General features: G+C 44.5%; 1 protein-coding gene across 2 annotated transcripts in view; it reads right to left on the reverse strand.

The window, feature by feature from the left end:
- Positions 1 to 5,732: 5,732 nt before the first annotated feature.
- LOC144172565 (putative phospholipase B-like 2) overlaps positions 5,733 to 14,642 on the reverse strand; it is a 113,232-nt gene continuing 104,322 nt past the window's right edge. For both annotated transcript variants that reach the window (XM_077701235.1, XM_077701234.1), the window contains 2 exons: positions 11,239 to 11,401; positions 5,733 to 5,953 (listed from right to left, as the gene is read on the reverse strand). In XM_077701235.1, coding sequence (XP_077557361.1) covers positions 5,789 to 5,953; positions 11,239 to 11,401 — 328 coding nt within the window. In that variant the 3' untranslated portion in view covers positions 5,733 to 5,788. The remainder of the gene's footprint in view (positions 5,954 to 11,238; positions 11,402 to 14,642) is intronic.

Here is a 14,642-nt window from a genome sequence, read left to right on the forward strand (position 1 = left end):
GGCGGCATTCTTTTTCGCCCGCAGATAAGGCATTTAGAATTCTGAGTTTGTTTTGGAACACAGTACTTGGTTTTTTGGCATTATAACCCTTCATCGATGAACCTATACCAAAGACAGCAGTGGAGGCACGCGACAACAAGCCGCAAGAAGGCGTGGCATCTCAAAACCTAAATCTCGAACCGATGCCGCAATCACACGTGGGAACCCACAGTAGTTTGCCATTGTGGTGAAAAAAGGTGAAGTGTAGTCACTTTTGCTACTTGGTGTAGTGTCATCGTGCGTAAACAAAATCAGTAGTGAGTTCCATAAGTTAGCCACGGGTGGGTGGTAGCCGCTCCGTTCACCATCGTTCTGACGAATTCCGTTTTTAGGCAACTCTAGACGTTTTAGCAGCTGCTGGCTCCTTGGGGTAGCTCTAGCATTCGTTAATTTAGTGCATTTCTCTGGTCGATGTTTCATTAAAAGTGCAAAAAAACGATGACTGATCAGCTTAGCGACTTCGTTAAGTTCAGGTTAGCTGCCGCAACGCCTTCATTACAAACAGATTGCTAACACAATGGTTTCAATTGGGCTGGAAATGGGCAATTGAAAAACTGTGTAAAGTACAGGAATTCGTTACATAATTGTTTATTTCCTCAAGGTGTGACTGTGTTCTTTCCTAGGCAGCTTCCTCACAGAGCACCAGAGCCCTCCGCAACTTGGAGCACACGCGAACGTAATGGTTGCACACGGGAGCGTAACAGGCTTCATTGTGGTTACACGATAAAATGAAAATAGAGGCGCCACTACAATCGCCCAGACATGTTTCTTGGCCGTGGTTTCGGTCGTCGGCCGCCAATGGCCCAAACCAGATTCTGTGACGTCATGGAGGAATCGCTGGGAAAGTAGCTGGCTTGTCGCCACTGCTTCGCTTGTGTTCCTTGACATCTGCACTTCTTGCTTGAAAGTAGCACCAAAATTTGCATCCTTGATATCAGCACAAAGCAGGATTTGTAAATAGTCAAACTTGTATTTTGTGTCCATGGCCCATTTAAGTGAGCGTGCCACTCGAGTGAAAAAGGGTACAGATGGGAACCTTGCCACGACTTTGAATTTCCGCCGCTGCTGAAAGAATGCACTGTTGTGTCACGTGCATAGGTCGGCAAACCAGAAAAAACTCACTCTAACTGAATCACAATTTTGTTTTTCGTTCATGCTGCACTCACACAACTTCCGACTCAAGCAGTTCGGCTGGCCTCGAAATCACTCGTAGTCACTCGTCACATACTCATTTATAATCGCACTCACGTGTACTCAAACTCATTTGTCCTCACGAGAACTCGTACTCAATCTCTACTCACACCAAAATTGTACTCACGAGTACTCGTACTCATCGGTACTCACGTGTACTCAACTCATCTGTACTCACGAGTAATCGTACCTAATCTGTACTAATGAGTACTGAGTCTGTACTCATTAGAACTCTACTTATATGTAATGTTACCTATAACCTACGTTGACGCGGGAATAAAAGACTTAACCGGAACATTTAAAATGCCTAATTCAGTAGATAAACTGAGGTTACATATACATCAGGACAGAGGACACGGGAAGAGAACATCTGACACGGTGCACTGTCGTAGGGCGACCCACTGCGCGAAGGCAAGTACACGTGAGAGAGTGAAACGGAACGTAAGCACTCGCCTTACGTCTGGCGTCTCCCCTAGTTCTCAGGAATAAAAGAAGTCTGGGCTGCGTCGCACCCTCGAGGGGTCTTTTCTTTTGAAACAATTTCGAGCCATGGCTCCCTTCTTATTTAGTTTTCTAATTGGCTTCAACATATTATAGCAAAGCCGGTGCAGGTTTGTTCCCATTTTTGTTTAGTTTATTTTTTATTAGCGAAGGTATATATTTTTGACGTGGGGGGAGGGGGGTGGTCTCGAGGCTTGGGGTTTTCGTTTTATGTTCGGGTTGCAGCTTTTATCGTTTTTTTCGTTTCTCGGCACACAGATACTCGCCAAATCGTGCTCCCAATCCGAATTGTGCCTGCCGCCAGCCACAACAAAGAGTCCGCGTAGATTGACGTCTGTTCATATCGAGATCACTGTCCGCTTATTAACAGATTGTCGGTGTTTGGAGTGGATACCACAAAGTTTACCCGCCGCGGTGGCTCAGTGGCTAAGGCGTTGCGCTGCTGAGCACGAGGTCACGGGTTCGATTCCCGGCCGCGGCGGCCGCTTTTCTGATGGAGGAGAAAAGCAAAAACGCCCGTGTGTACGAGATTTCGGCGCACGATAAAGACCCCCAGGTGGTCAAAATTAATCCGGAGCCCTCAACTACGGCGCGCCTCATCGCCTCCGTTGCGTCGGCGCGTTAAACACCAAAATAAATCAAAAGATACCACAAAGTTTGTTAAGAGGGCGATTGTCTTAATATATTCAGTGAATTTGAAATCGGCTTGATTCTCTTGCGTACCGTGCAGTTCACTTCGTCGGACCGGACCATGACAGCATTTATGGCGTTGCGTTAGACACGTCGCTTCCGTGGGCGAATGTGTTCGTGTAGCTCATTGCGTGCTTAATGCATGTGGCAGTGTAGGCGACCGTTTTGTCCCCTGGCGAGCTCCGGTGTGCAGGAATGGCATATTTCGGTGCATTTAGGGTGCTGCTTCGATTAAGTTGTGCGTTGGTTATAGTGTGGGACCCCGTTTGTCTTTCCAATACGCATGCGCTGACGTGGCATTGTCGTAGGGTGGCGTGGCTGATCGGACAAAATCGTGGCGACTTTATGCTCGCTTTTGCCGTGGTTGCCTCGGAAGTAACGCCGTTGATATGGGGAAGTGGGCGTAGTTCGTATGGTCTGTTTGGTCCCACATTACGTAGCGTCGTAAGCGTGACTTCATCGGTATGGCATTTGTTACATTTGTCCAGATGGGGTTCGTCCGTTGTCGTTCTTGCCGTGTCCGTGTCGTCGCCCAAGCTATCGTCTTTTGCCCCTTTCAAGAATGCTGAGGTGGGTATCTTTCCCGCACAAGCAGGATCGAAAGCGTTCCATCCGTCCCGAGTCCGCTTGCTCACGGTAGCATCCTCCCGTAAGAAATAGTGCTTGTCGTGTGACTCGGTCGGAGCAGCGGGTGCCGGCTCGGACGTGCCGAACGCGCTGGCAGTGTGGTTTAACGCTGACGGACTTACCTGCACGAGTGTGATGTCATTCGTTGGCTGGACTCGGGTTGGAGCGGCGTGGTGCCGGAGAGCTCGTACGTTCCGATAGGATTGAACTATGCGCTGGGTCTTCTGTTGCTTGTGGAAAGGTTGATTTCTGCGGTTGTGACATTTTCTGGTGAAATCCAGGCAGCAGCTGTGGGAGCTGAGGATGCTCCGGATAGCGTTTCCTTCGGACCAACTTTTGTTAAACGAGTCGCTAAATAAGGTTGCTGCTAGGTGCAAGGGTTAGAAAATGTCAATCAATTAAAAAAAAACAGTGTGCATGTCCATTTCGCACAAGAAAAACAACAAATATCTTGGGTTGTGGATAACAAACGATCTTAACTGGACAAAAAACATTGGCATAGTAAGTTGAAAGGCTAACCAGAAACTTCTTTTCACGAAGGACTTTGAGATTTCACCTCCATCCGTCCGTATTGTTGCATACAAACCGATTGTGCTACCCATACTTGAATATGCCGCTGTGTTCTGGGATGTTTCTACTCAAATTAACATTCGGAAGGTAAAAAAAATACAAAGAGCAGTTCGCTTCATATATAACAGTTATAGACAAACCTCGGTAACTGAACTGTTAGTCACAGCAAACTTACCTTCACTAACAGAAAGCAGCCATTTATCACGAGTAAAATATTTCTATCAATGAATAAATGAGAATTACAAGATAACTATTGTAAAAATAATTTTATTTTCTTCAGGTTACGCCCCTTGACAATGCCATGATCGTACAATAACTCCGTTCCGCACCCGCAATAATAGTTAAAATATTCTTTCTTCCCTAGAACCGTGTAAGATTAGAATATTTTAAATAAGCACCAAGTCACAAAACAATATTTAGCATCCTCTGCCGCTGGTCTGGAGTTGAAATGAAATAATTTCACATGTGTGTTAGCTTTGTTTTCTTTTTTTTAAATTGTGAGCGATGTCTCATCGGTATGATTTCGTTACGTTTGCTTACGTTTGTATAACCGAAGTGATAGTTCGTTGTTTGCATTGTGTTATATGGCTGCCTACTATATGAAATGTGAGTGATTGTTCTATCTGGTTGCCTGGAGTTATACGCTTATTTTTTATTTTTTCTTCTGTATCCACCTGCTAAAATTAAAATCTCTTCAGGGGTTTGCAGTATAAATAAATAAATAAATAAATAAATAAATAAATAAATAAATAAATAAGAAAACAGACAAACTCTGCTTTTAAAACTTTACCACTTTGTTAAACACAACTGTCTGGTGAAATATCCGACTTCACAGTTAATCAACTTTGGATCGAGGATATTGATATGTAAACTTCATGGTTTCTCCAAATTCCTTAATAATTGCATCCCTTCCTGATTTTTAATGCGAAACATCTTTTCTGCACCCCATAATGAAGTTGCTTTCGGCATTCAAGCTTGAAAAGTCAAGCCTTTTAAGAGCATGCGACAGAGTGGTCACTTTTTGTTGAAGAACTTGTAATACAAGCCACCGCGCATGTCTCTTTGGGAGACGGCATATTTCCTAACGGACGCGAAATTACAAGGAAAGGTATTTGGCGCCTGGTCCTCCAGTTCTTTAAAGAGAGACGTCTGTGTGATTGTTGGTAATATCCTGAGCACAGCGTTAAAGAGGTTCTGAGAGGGTAAAACAATTAATTGCCAGCACACCTTGCAAGGCTAGGTCTGCCCGTAATTTAACAACAAAAACTGGTGAACGTCCAGTGCGAAACCAACGTTTATTATGTAATTGAGATCACCTTTGTTGGTAGCCGCAGATATTTGTAATTAGGAAATTAGCCCAAAATCACGTTCGTTTGTCACGACAATCCCACAAAAGCATGACCTGATGAGTGTTCTGAGAGGATGAGTGTCTACGTCAAAGGGACCCTAGGACACTTTTTCAAGTTTTTCAGAATTTTAAATGCTTGCCAAAGATAATCAACCAACACATCTAGTACGTAAACTTGGGTGTCGAAAATTACCTCGACCAAACAGTGCTGCTGTTGACCCGCATCCCGAATAAAACTCTGGCATCCTGGGAGGCCAGTCTGGCTGGCCTCAGCGCTGCGACACAGCTCCTGCTGACGTCCAGAGCGGAAGAAGCCATGACCACATCTTCACAAGACGGCGCCCTGGACTAAGGGTGCTTGGGAAAATAAAATTTACTTCCTTCCTTCCTTCTGTGCGCATCAGGTAACTCAGAAACTTGCTCAAGAGATTTTTCTCTCTTTCCCGGTGTTGGCGCTCCCAGACCACTGGAATTACGTCATTACAGTGGTGTAGCTACTATTGGCCGGCATTCCGTCAGTTGCCGCAATGCGCGCATTCGATGGCCACTTTAAAAAGTGAGCCAAGAAGCAAGAAGAATGGGGAGGCGGATCCGCTCAGTCGAGCAATCTGCGCAGTGCCACTCCGGGCTGGCACTAACTGTAGCTTTCGCAGTTCTTTCAGTCGAAAAGGAACGAGTTAAATCGTTCATCGGAAGCGTTGGAGAGTCCCTTTAATGTAACTAGTGTTTTTCTGCAGGCAGGAGGACACAAAAGCGAATTCGTTCTTCATTTTTATTCCCTAAAGGCAGGAGGCGTAGCGTTCAACCGCGATGACTGGGCGGCTACCAGTCTTGAACGAAGGGCAGGAAACCCCAGGAGTCAGGCTGCCCCGCATGCGGCACAGCCGAGAACGGGGACAGGCTCCAGACGAAGAACTCGCCGTCGTACCAGGTGGGGCCGCACTGGGTCCAGATGTAGTGCCTGGACATCATGGTGGAGTTCACCACCTGCGCCAGTTGAGAGCAGCTATCTTCAAAACGTTGTTCATAGGGTGTTTCATTTCATTTCATTTATTTCCACCTTAAAGGCACGAGGGCGTTACATAAGGGGGGGCCTCTTGGCCGAGGTACATAGCTTACGAAGAACAAACAAGGGTGGCGAAAAAGTAAGGCAAAAATAATTAAAAGATTACAGAGGTAAAACACAACTTATCGGATGAAACTGCATTACACACGCTTAAACAGGGTTAATCAGAGAAATTCCGGTAGCGTAGCAATTTTATGGTTTAGCTTTTCACGAAAAGTGGTTTGATTGCTACATGAGGCGATATTATCCGGCAATGTATTCCGCATCACTATAGCACGAGGAAAGAAAGAAAAGTTCATTGATGACGTATGGCAGTTGATTCGGGCAATGGGATGATTGTGATTCAAACGGGATGACGTTCGTGACGGTGGTATCAATAAAGCGTGTCTTGTTTCAGGAGGGTAATAGAAAGCACGAAGAAGACGCAGGCGAGAGTTAATGCGACAAAATGCAAGCTTGCAAATACCGAGTGTTTGTTTGAGCGATGTGACACTTATTTCGTTCGAGTACTGTGGCGTGATAAAACCAGCTGCGCGATTTTGAATTGATTCCAAATCGTTAGAAAGATATCAGTGCGAAGGATTTCAAAAATGGCAGGATCTTCACTCCGTGGATGTTGGCTAGGGTGCGTAGTTCGGGGACTCGAAATGACATCCAAGTTGCGCCCCAAGTGACATCCGATTTGCGCCCCGACCGTCATTCGATTTGAGCCGATGAGTTGCGCCTCGATTATTCCCTAAATGAAACTGCAACTCACGGCTCAAAATCGAATTTCGCTTGATTTTCGCTTGATGGTGGTGTGCGCACGGATGGACGCGGACGGACAATGGGACGTCCTAAGGTAGTCCGAACAGTTACAGGCGAGGGAGTAAGCCGTTTGACTCTCGGATACTAACTCACGGTCGTAGCACAATGGGAAATAAAGAAAAAAAAACGGTCGTAGCCCAATGGATAAGACGACTGGCACTAACTCTGTCTGGTCTACCAGACAGAGGCTCGAATCCTGCCGGTGCCTGTGTGATTTTGTACGATTGTAAACGCTATGCGCACGGACGCGGACTGACATTGTGTGGTCCTAAGGTACTCCGCACTAAAAGATGACGCGTATTCCAGCTTAGGGCGAACGAATGTTAGGTATTCCAGCTTTTTAATATCAAAAGATGCGAACTGAAGATTTTGGCTCAGGAATCCAAGTTTGCGTGAAGCATCAGGGCAGATGAAAATGTGTGGGATCCAGGATAGAGATGACGTAAGGTGCACACTCAAGTATTTGTACTTTGTAGTCCTTTGTACTTTGTACTCATTTGTAGTCCTATGGCTGCTCTCGTTGCTTGTTTTAGTGATAGTCACATTTAAAGTGGCCTTTTGGGTGGGTCGATTGGTAGTTCGGGTCTTTTGGGCGGGTGCTATAGCATGGGGGTGATTCGCTGAATATGTTCGTTGAATATAATGCACTTGTATTCCTTATTACCTAATGAGGCGGCCCATGATCAATCTCTAGTACTTACCGGCCGAGCAGGGCCTCACCTTACCCTTAACCACAGTGTTTCAACGGTGTTTCGATATGCACTTATAACATATGAAGAAGTCGCCGACCACAGCCGACCTCTCCGCCGGCATTACCTCCGGCACATCCGTCGCTAGGGTACGCTGCCGCCAATATTGGGCTCTTAGTAAAAGCGCACCATTTCCCCCACACAGTCAAGCTGCACAAACCTACAAGCAAAAGTTCCATTTACAGCAATACAATACCCAAACGAGGAAAAATAACTGGGGACTCGTTATGAACAGAGTGTCAGTCGAGGAAAACAACCTTGTATCACATACCATGTTGGTTTTCAGAACGAGCTTCTCCACGCAGGATGTATTTCTAATCCCCAAGAAAGAAGTGCTACAGAACATCCCAAGAGGATGCGAAGAGCTTATCTTGGCCTTAGATTTAAAGAGAGCCTTTGATCATGTGTCCCACAGGGCCATTCTACAAGCACTTAACGAATTGCGCTGCCGGGTACGGACATACAACTATGTCAAAGCCTTCTGATCTGACCGCACAGCATCCATTGGGATTGGAGACGTTCGCTCCGACTCCTCCAAAATTCCAAACAAAGGAACACCCAGGGATCTATTATCTGCCTCTTGCTTTTCAATATTACAATGATTAACAATGCAAAGAAACTCTAAGACATCCCCGACATAGGTTCCATTTTGTACGCCGACGACATAACCATCTGGGCCACTGAAGGCTCCCTGGGTCAAAAGGAACAGGCACTCCAAAAAGCCATGAACTGGGTGGAAAAGCTGGCAAGGGATAATCTCCTAGACTGCGCACAAGAAAAATCTGAAGTTATCAGAGTTCACGACACCAGATGTAGGACCCCAGGGGAGATAAAAGTCGAGCTTGGGGACCACGAAGTATCAGAGAAAGATAAATTAAGAATCCTTGGAATTGCTTAAAGCAATGGCACAGCAAACTTCACAATTGCAAAATTTAAAAAATCCATGCGGACAATTGCAAAAATAGTTAGGAGGGTAACCAGAAAGAGAGCAGGGCTGAATGAAGAAACCTTGCGTATCATGCATGCATTCTTAGTGAGCATAGTTGCTTACGTCTGCGTTTTCACTCTCTAAACAGGCAGGAAAAGGAACAGGCCAACATTATATTGCGTACTGCATACAAAGCGGCTCTCGGATTTCCCAACCATACGGCAAATGAGAAACTCATGAATCTCGGTGTGTCCAACACTTTTGAAGAAATTTGTGAAGCTACTCTTGTTTCACAAAAGGAAAGGCTGCAAAAGACGAGAACTGGCAGGGCCATTCTGCAAAGAGTAGGCTCCAGGTTAGATGTAAAATCAATTGTCGACAAAAAAAACCTCAGCAACGCCGCCAAAGAGAAATTGAAAGTGCTCCCCATTCGAAGAAACTTGCTGAAAGACAGAAGGAAAGCCAGGGTCAATTTTCTATGGAGAAAGTTGGGAAAAACCCAAACGTTGTATATACTGACGCTGCCTTTTACGACAAGAAGAATGCCTCCTTAGTCATCGTCGACCAAGAAGGAGAAATCAGGGACTGCCTCCAACACCAACACAGAGGAGTCCGAAACTGGCGCCCATCTATTGGCCGTAAAGTGTAGAGAATTCCAAGGAAAAAGCCTCCAAGTGATTACGGACTACAAGAAAGCTGTACAAAACATTATAAATGGCCGAATACACGAACGGTTCTCAAACATTTTACCTCTCAGTATCACTATGTTCCAAAGCATCATTTGGACACCGGGACATGATGAGCTAGAGGGTAATAAGATAGCAGACCAAGCTGCTCGAGTACTTAATAACCGCTCAGCCAGTAGTCCTAGCTTCCTCACCCCTCGCGACTCAACATTCAAAGAAAAGTCAGAGCTCGCTTTCCTCCACTAGGTAAAAGTTTAACAGCTGCAGAGCATCAGTCTCTCAGACAAATACAGACGAATACCCATCCGAACATCCTCAGACTATCGAAGATGTTCCCTGAGAAATTCTGAAACGCATGTAATGAGTACGGTGAAATATCCACTCTATTCTATGCATCCTGGGGTTGTCGTATTATATGGACCTCAGTAAACAGCAACACTAAGTTATACGAGGTTCATCTCTCTCTCAATAAACGGTTAAAAAATAAAACGAGGTTCAATAAACGGTTCATCTCTCTCTCTCTCCCACCGAGAGTTTTCCGGCACCCAGTACGGTTTTGCCCCTGCTGGTTCAGGAAACTCCAACTGCAAGGACCCTCGCAGCCGGCCAGGCCATTAGGCAGCTGCCATCCCTCCAGCATAATCATAGTTGCCAGAAATAAAGTGGTTCCTCTCTCTCTCTCACTCTCGCTCTCTGTCGAACCCTATGCCAAGCGTTTAAAAATTCATACATCAACTTTAGGCTACAGGCCCCAGCATGACGTCGCTGTTCAACCTGACCGGTGCTCCTCTCATTAGTGCACGCCCACCACCTCGTCGAAGGCTATTTATGGAGCGATATGAAGAGAAAGGCGACGGCGTCTGCTGCTCTCTTCATTTGTCTCACTGACTTCTCTTCCTTGAAATTACCAACAAAAGTAATTTGGCAACGTATAATCTGAGTGTGTTTCCAAAGGCGCCATTCTCACGAGAACATATTCATGTGTACCTCTCGGAATGATCGAAGGAATTCATTCAAACTTCAATCTTTCCGCACTCTATTCAACTTAGAAGTCCCTTGATCGGATCGGTTAGGAGTTGAGCCCTGCCAATAAACGTGCATAGACATCAGCCACATCAAACTGCAAGCTGCTTTCTATAGAAAAAAAAATCGCTTTTAGGTATAAAATTGGTTCGCAGCGTGCGCTTGTACCAGCTTTTCCAGTGAGCCTTTCTCCTTGGCACAGGGCTTCTATTTCGGTCCATGTGCTCCTGGTAAGGCTTTATGCACACCAGCTATTCTCCGACTGCCTACTCCTTCGGCGTATGTGTCACGTAGCTTGCCTTCCTACTTACGAACATGCCATATCGGTGACAAGGCTAAAAAGTGGCCGCGTATCTGCTTCCTTCGCCGCAGATGTCATCGAAAGACGACCGTGGTCTCCCACCACTGCCACGTAAACGGGTCACCCCTCTTTCCCGCTAACCTCTTACGCTTTTCCCCTCCAGCTTCGCTTCTCCCACGATAAACCCAGTGAAGGTTTGCTCCCGCGAATTCAATTTTGCAGAGGTCCAGTACTTGGGCACCTTCATCTTGAACCTTTTCATACTGCAAGACGTTTTGTAATTCCGCCCCAAGGTACCACCGTAAAAGCTTCTGGTATTCTTGCGTCAAAACATTTTTTCAAGGCATGCTTCTTTATTTGCTATCTCAATAATATTGTATCCATGTATTTATTTAAAATAACACTGCAGCTATGACTCATGCATTGCGCTTTTGCGTGAAGTATTCCTAATCTTTTATTTTCCCTCAATAATGTTGACAAGCATGAGCAGAGCCGCCCGATTGAGTAGTACGGAAATGTTTTGCCTATGCGAACACCTAGTTCAAGAATTTTTTTCATTTTGGTGGGCGGTAGACTCGAGGGACATACAGACAGGCAAACCAAAATTCCTCCGTTTACGTAACCCAAGAAAGACTATCGTCTTTAATACCTGTCTGATCTCTGTCGCACCTCTTTAAATGATTTTTAGGAGAGGACGCTGAGACACACTTACCTTGGCGTCGGTTCCGCCGTGCGGCCGGTGTTCCATCTCCAGAAAGGGATATTTGCCCGTTGGAGGATTGAGGTCACTCCGTGCTGACAAGGCGTTTTCGGCGTTATACTTGGGATCGCAGTCAGGACAAACAGCCAAGGGGTCATGCTCGAAGTTGTTGAACCTGCGATGGCAGGCGTGATAATGTTTTTGCATCACTCACGGCTGGTGCCTTTTAGAACATTAGAAAGCCTTATACATTTTAGAATGGCTGAATTAGCAAACAGGTAAGAACATTCTTTATGGTTGTGTCAATGATACGTTATGTATTTTATATTTGTGATGAGCAGGCTATACACGCGTAGTGCGGTTTTGCTGGACTTAGGTTTGTTCTTGACCGGACTGTTGCTGTTGTCGTTTTGTTCTGTTTGTTGCTGCTACAGTTACTTTTGGTTTTGAATAGCTTTTAATTGATCCCGATGAGATAGGAGTTTTCCTCATATCAAAAAACAATTTGCGACCGTGCTGTGTCAGCAGTGGGCGCCATAAATTGCAGGGCATCCATTGAAAACGGGCAGCATAATCGAATCAAAATCAAATAAAATTAAAGTTCATTTTACTCACAGTTACATACAAGTAAAAAAAGGTACATCGAAGGGGCAAGGAAAAAAGCTGCAGGAGGCAGCTTGACAGGGCCCTTGCCCCCGTACAGCAATGAACGGCGTGTGCGCTAAGAGGGTATATGTAAACAAACGCTCTGAGAAATACTTTTTTCATGTGTAAGAGGAATATAAAACATTAAAATACGATAAAATCAGTTTGGCGGCACCACAGGAGTACATACAGTGTACTGTACTAAAATATACTTATGCATGAACTGCAACAGGCAAGAGAGCACAAAAAAAGGAATTACGATAGCGTACATTCACTATAGAAGTATTGCGAGTTTTGTAACGTCAGGAAAAGAAATCCCATCGTGTTCGCAGCAGTGAAATCACATTTTATCATCTAAACTAGATTTAAAATGCCTTGATTGTTTAACAATAAAATGTTTTTTTTGTTCACGGTCAAACTTGTTAAGTACAATAGGCATGGTGCTGTTAATTCGGTGGCACCCGTAGTCAGTACGTGAAAATGGAACTTGCCATGGGGACAGGTATCGAAAAGAATAGAGGTTATGAGTCATTGTCAGGGCAGCTTCAGTTAAAAAAAGAACTTTGTTTTCCTTGCGATGATTTCTGGTCGCTGCGCAGTAGCTGATCGTTGTATATATCACCGGCACGGAGCTATTCTTGCTTTTGAAAAAGTGGCTGAGTGTGCTCTCAGTACGAGACATGATCTATAGCCCGAACGGCCTTTTTTGTATTAGAACAAGTTTCCGCAAGTTCTGTGAAGTGGTGTTTGCCCATACTAATACGCAATATTTGATGTGCGACTGCAGGAGGGAGCTGTAAAAATGTATCTTGATGTTACTTGGGAGATCATGGCGATGTCTGCTAATGGCACCGGCAACCGTCCGTTATTTTGAGCAGATAGAATAATATGCCATTCCAACTCATACTTTCGGAGAATATAACACCAAGTATCTTTATAGATTTTCTTTATCTATTGTATAGGGTCCCAATGTAACGCTTTTCGGTTAATCTAAAGAGATATACCTCGAGAACGAAAACAAATGCCCTTAGTTTGTTATTCATGCAGTGATAGACCGTTTAGTGTGGACCAACTTTGAAGCTGGTAACAAATACGATTTGCATTGGGCAAAATGTCTGGCAAATCCTTTCCACGGACCAGTACACCGTAGATCAGTACGCGTAGATCAGCGTAGATAATGAACCTCTAATGGTGTCTATACGCACAATGTCATTTATATAAAATAAAAAAAAGCAACGGTCCAAGAATACTACCTTGCGGCACCCCAGCAGCTATTTGATTAGTACGAGATTTATATTCATTAATTTCTATAAACCGATTTCGAGAGCTTAGGTATGACCGCAGCCGTGCCGTGGGAGTCCCCCGAAAACCGTATCGTCCCAGTGTAGCGAGGAAGAGCAGATGATTAACGCTATCAAACGCTGTGCTAAAATATATGCATATGACTAGCGTCATTAGCTTATTTTCTATGTTTTCCAAAATTGCTTCCTTCCGGGCTACAAAGGCGGATTCCGTCGAGCGACGTGCCCTAAAACCGTACTGACAGTCTGTGGTCAGATTGTACTTTTGTGTAAAGCTTTGATTATAACAGTTATTATCTTTTCCAAACCCTTTATAAATACTGGTAATATAGATATTGGTCTGTAATTGCCTATTTTGTTTTCATCATCCCTTTTGTAAGTAACCGTTACTCTAGCCAATTGCATATTTCTGGGGAAAGTGCCAGTTTTTGCAAGGCAAGGTTAAAAATATGCGTTAGTACGGGAGCTAAGATGTCAAGCACATATTTTATTGGGATGATTTCAAAGGCATCAGCATCTTTGCATTGACTATTTTTAAGACTGGAAAACGACAACAACTTCTCAAGTATCTGTTGGGCGTAAAAATATTGTATTTTCAGTTTCAGGAATATTATGCAAAATTTCTGTGTTATTTACCTCAAAGTTGCCACCAAGTCCCGAAAAATAGTTGTTAAACTTGTCCGATAGCTCTACTCCAGTTAGGATTTTACCATCAGCTACAATTTCTTCCAGGCGAGTAGCTCGGGGTTTCCGGTTGATTACCTCGTTCAACTTTTTCCACACGACATCACTAATAGGAAGGCAGTCGCTATCAAAGATGCGATAATAGTAATCTTTCTTTGCCTTCTCTGTCTGCTTGTTAAGCATATTTCGCGAAATTTTAAATTTAGTCCATGCTGGCGGCTCTCGGAATTTGAAAATTGCATGGTGAAGTTTGTTCTTTAGTTTAACTTGTTGTACAATATCCGGGCTGATCCATGATTTTCGCACGTTGTTTGTTTGTTGACATTCTCTCAGTGGGAAAGATTCGAAATATAGTGCCTTGAAAAGGTCTACAAAAGCATCACAAGAAAAATTGGCATCCTTTATGGCGAAGATCTCAGCCCAGTTTACTCCGTCAATATTGTTTCTAAAGGTTTAAGTGTGTTTGGTGATATTACGCGGTATGAGGCTTTGTTAGGCCGCGCACCTAGGCTAGGGCCATGCTTATCGACAAAAACTAATATTGGCTTGTGGTCACTTATGCCGGAGCTCATGATACCTGATATGTTACGATCCCTTGAAGAGTTTGCGATGAAAATTTCAAGAAGTGAACTCGTTGAGCTGGTGACGTGTGTTGGTAGTGTGATGACGTTGTAGAACCCATTGCACTCAAGGATTGCCCAAAAGTCATTCTTTGTACCGGAATTTTTCGATACATCGATATTAAAGTCTCCTCGAAGAACTAGCAGGCAACCCTTGTCATTTGCA

The sequence above is a fragment of the Haemaphysalis longicornis genome, unplaced genomic scaffold (assembly GCF_048455015.1).
Source record: "Haemaphysalis longicornis isolate Haplotype H1 unplaced genomic scaffold, Haemaphysalis longicornis Haplotype H1 scaffold_234, whole genome shotgun sequence".
Lineage (NCBI taxonomy): Eukaryota > Metazoa > Arthropoda > Arachnida > Ixodida > Ixodidae > Haemaphysalis > Haemaphysalis longicornis.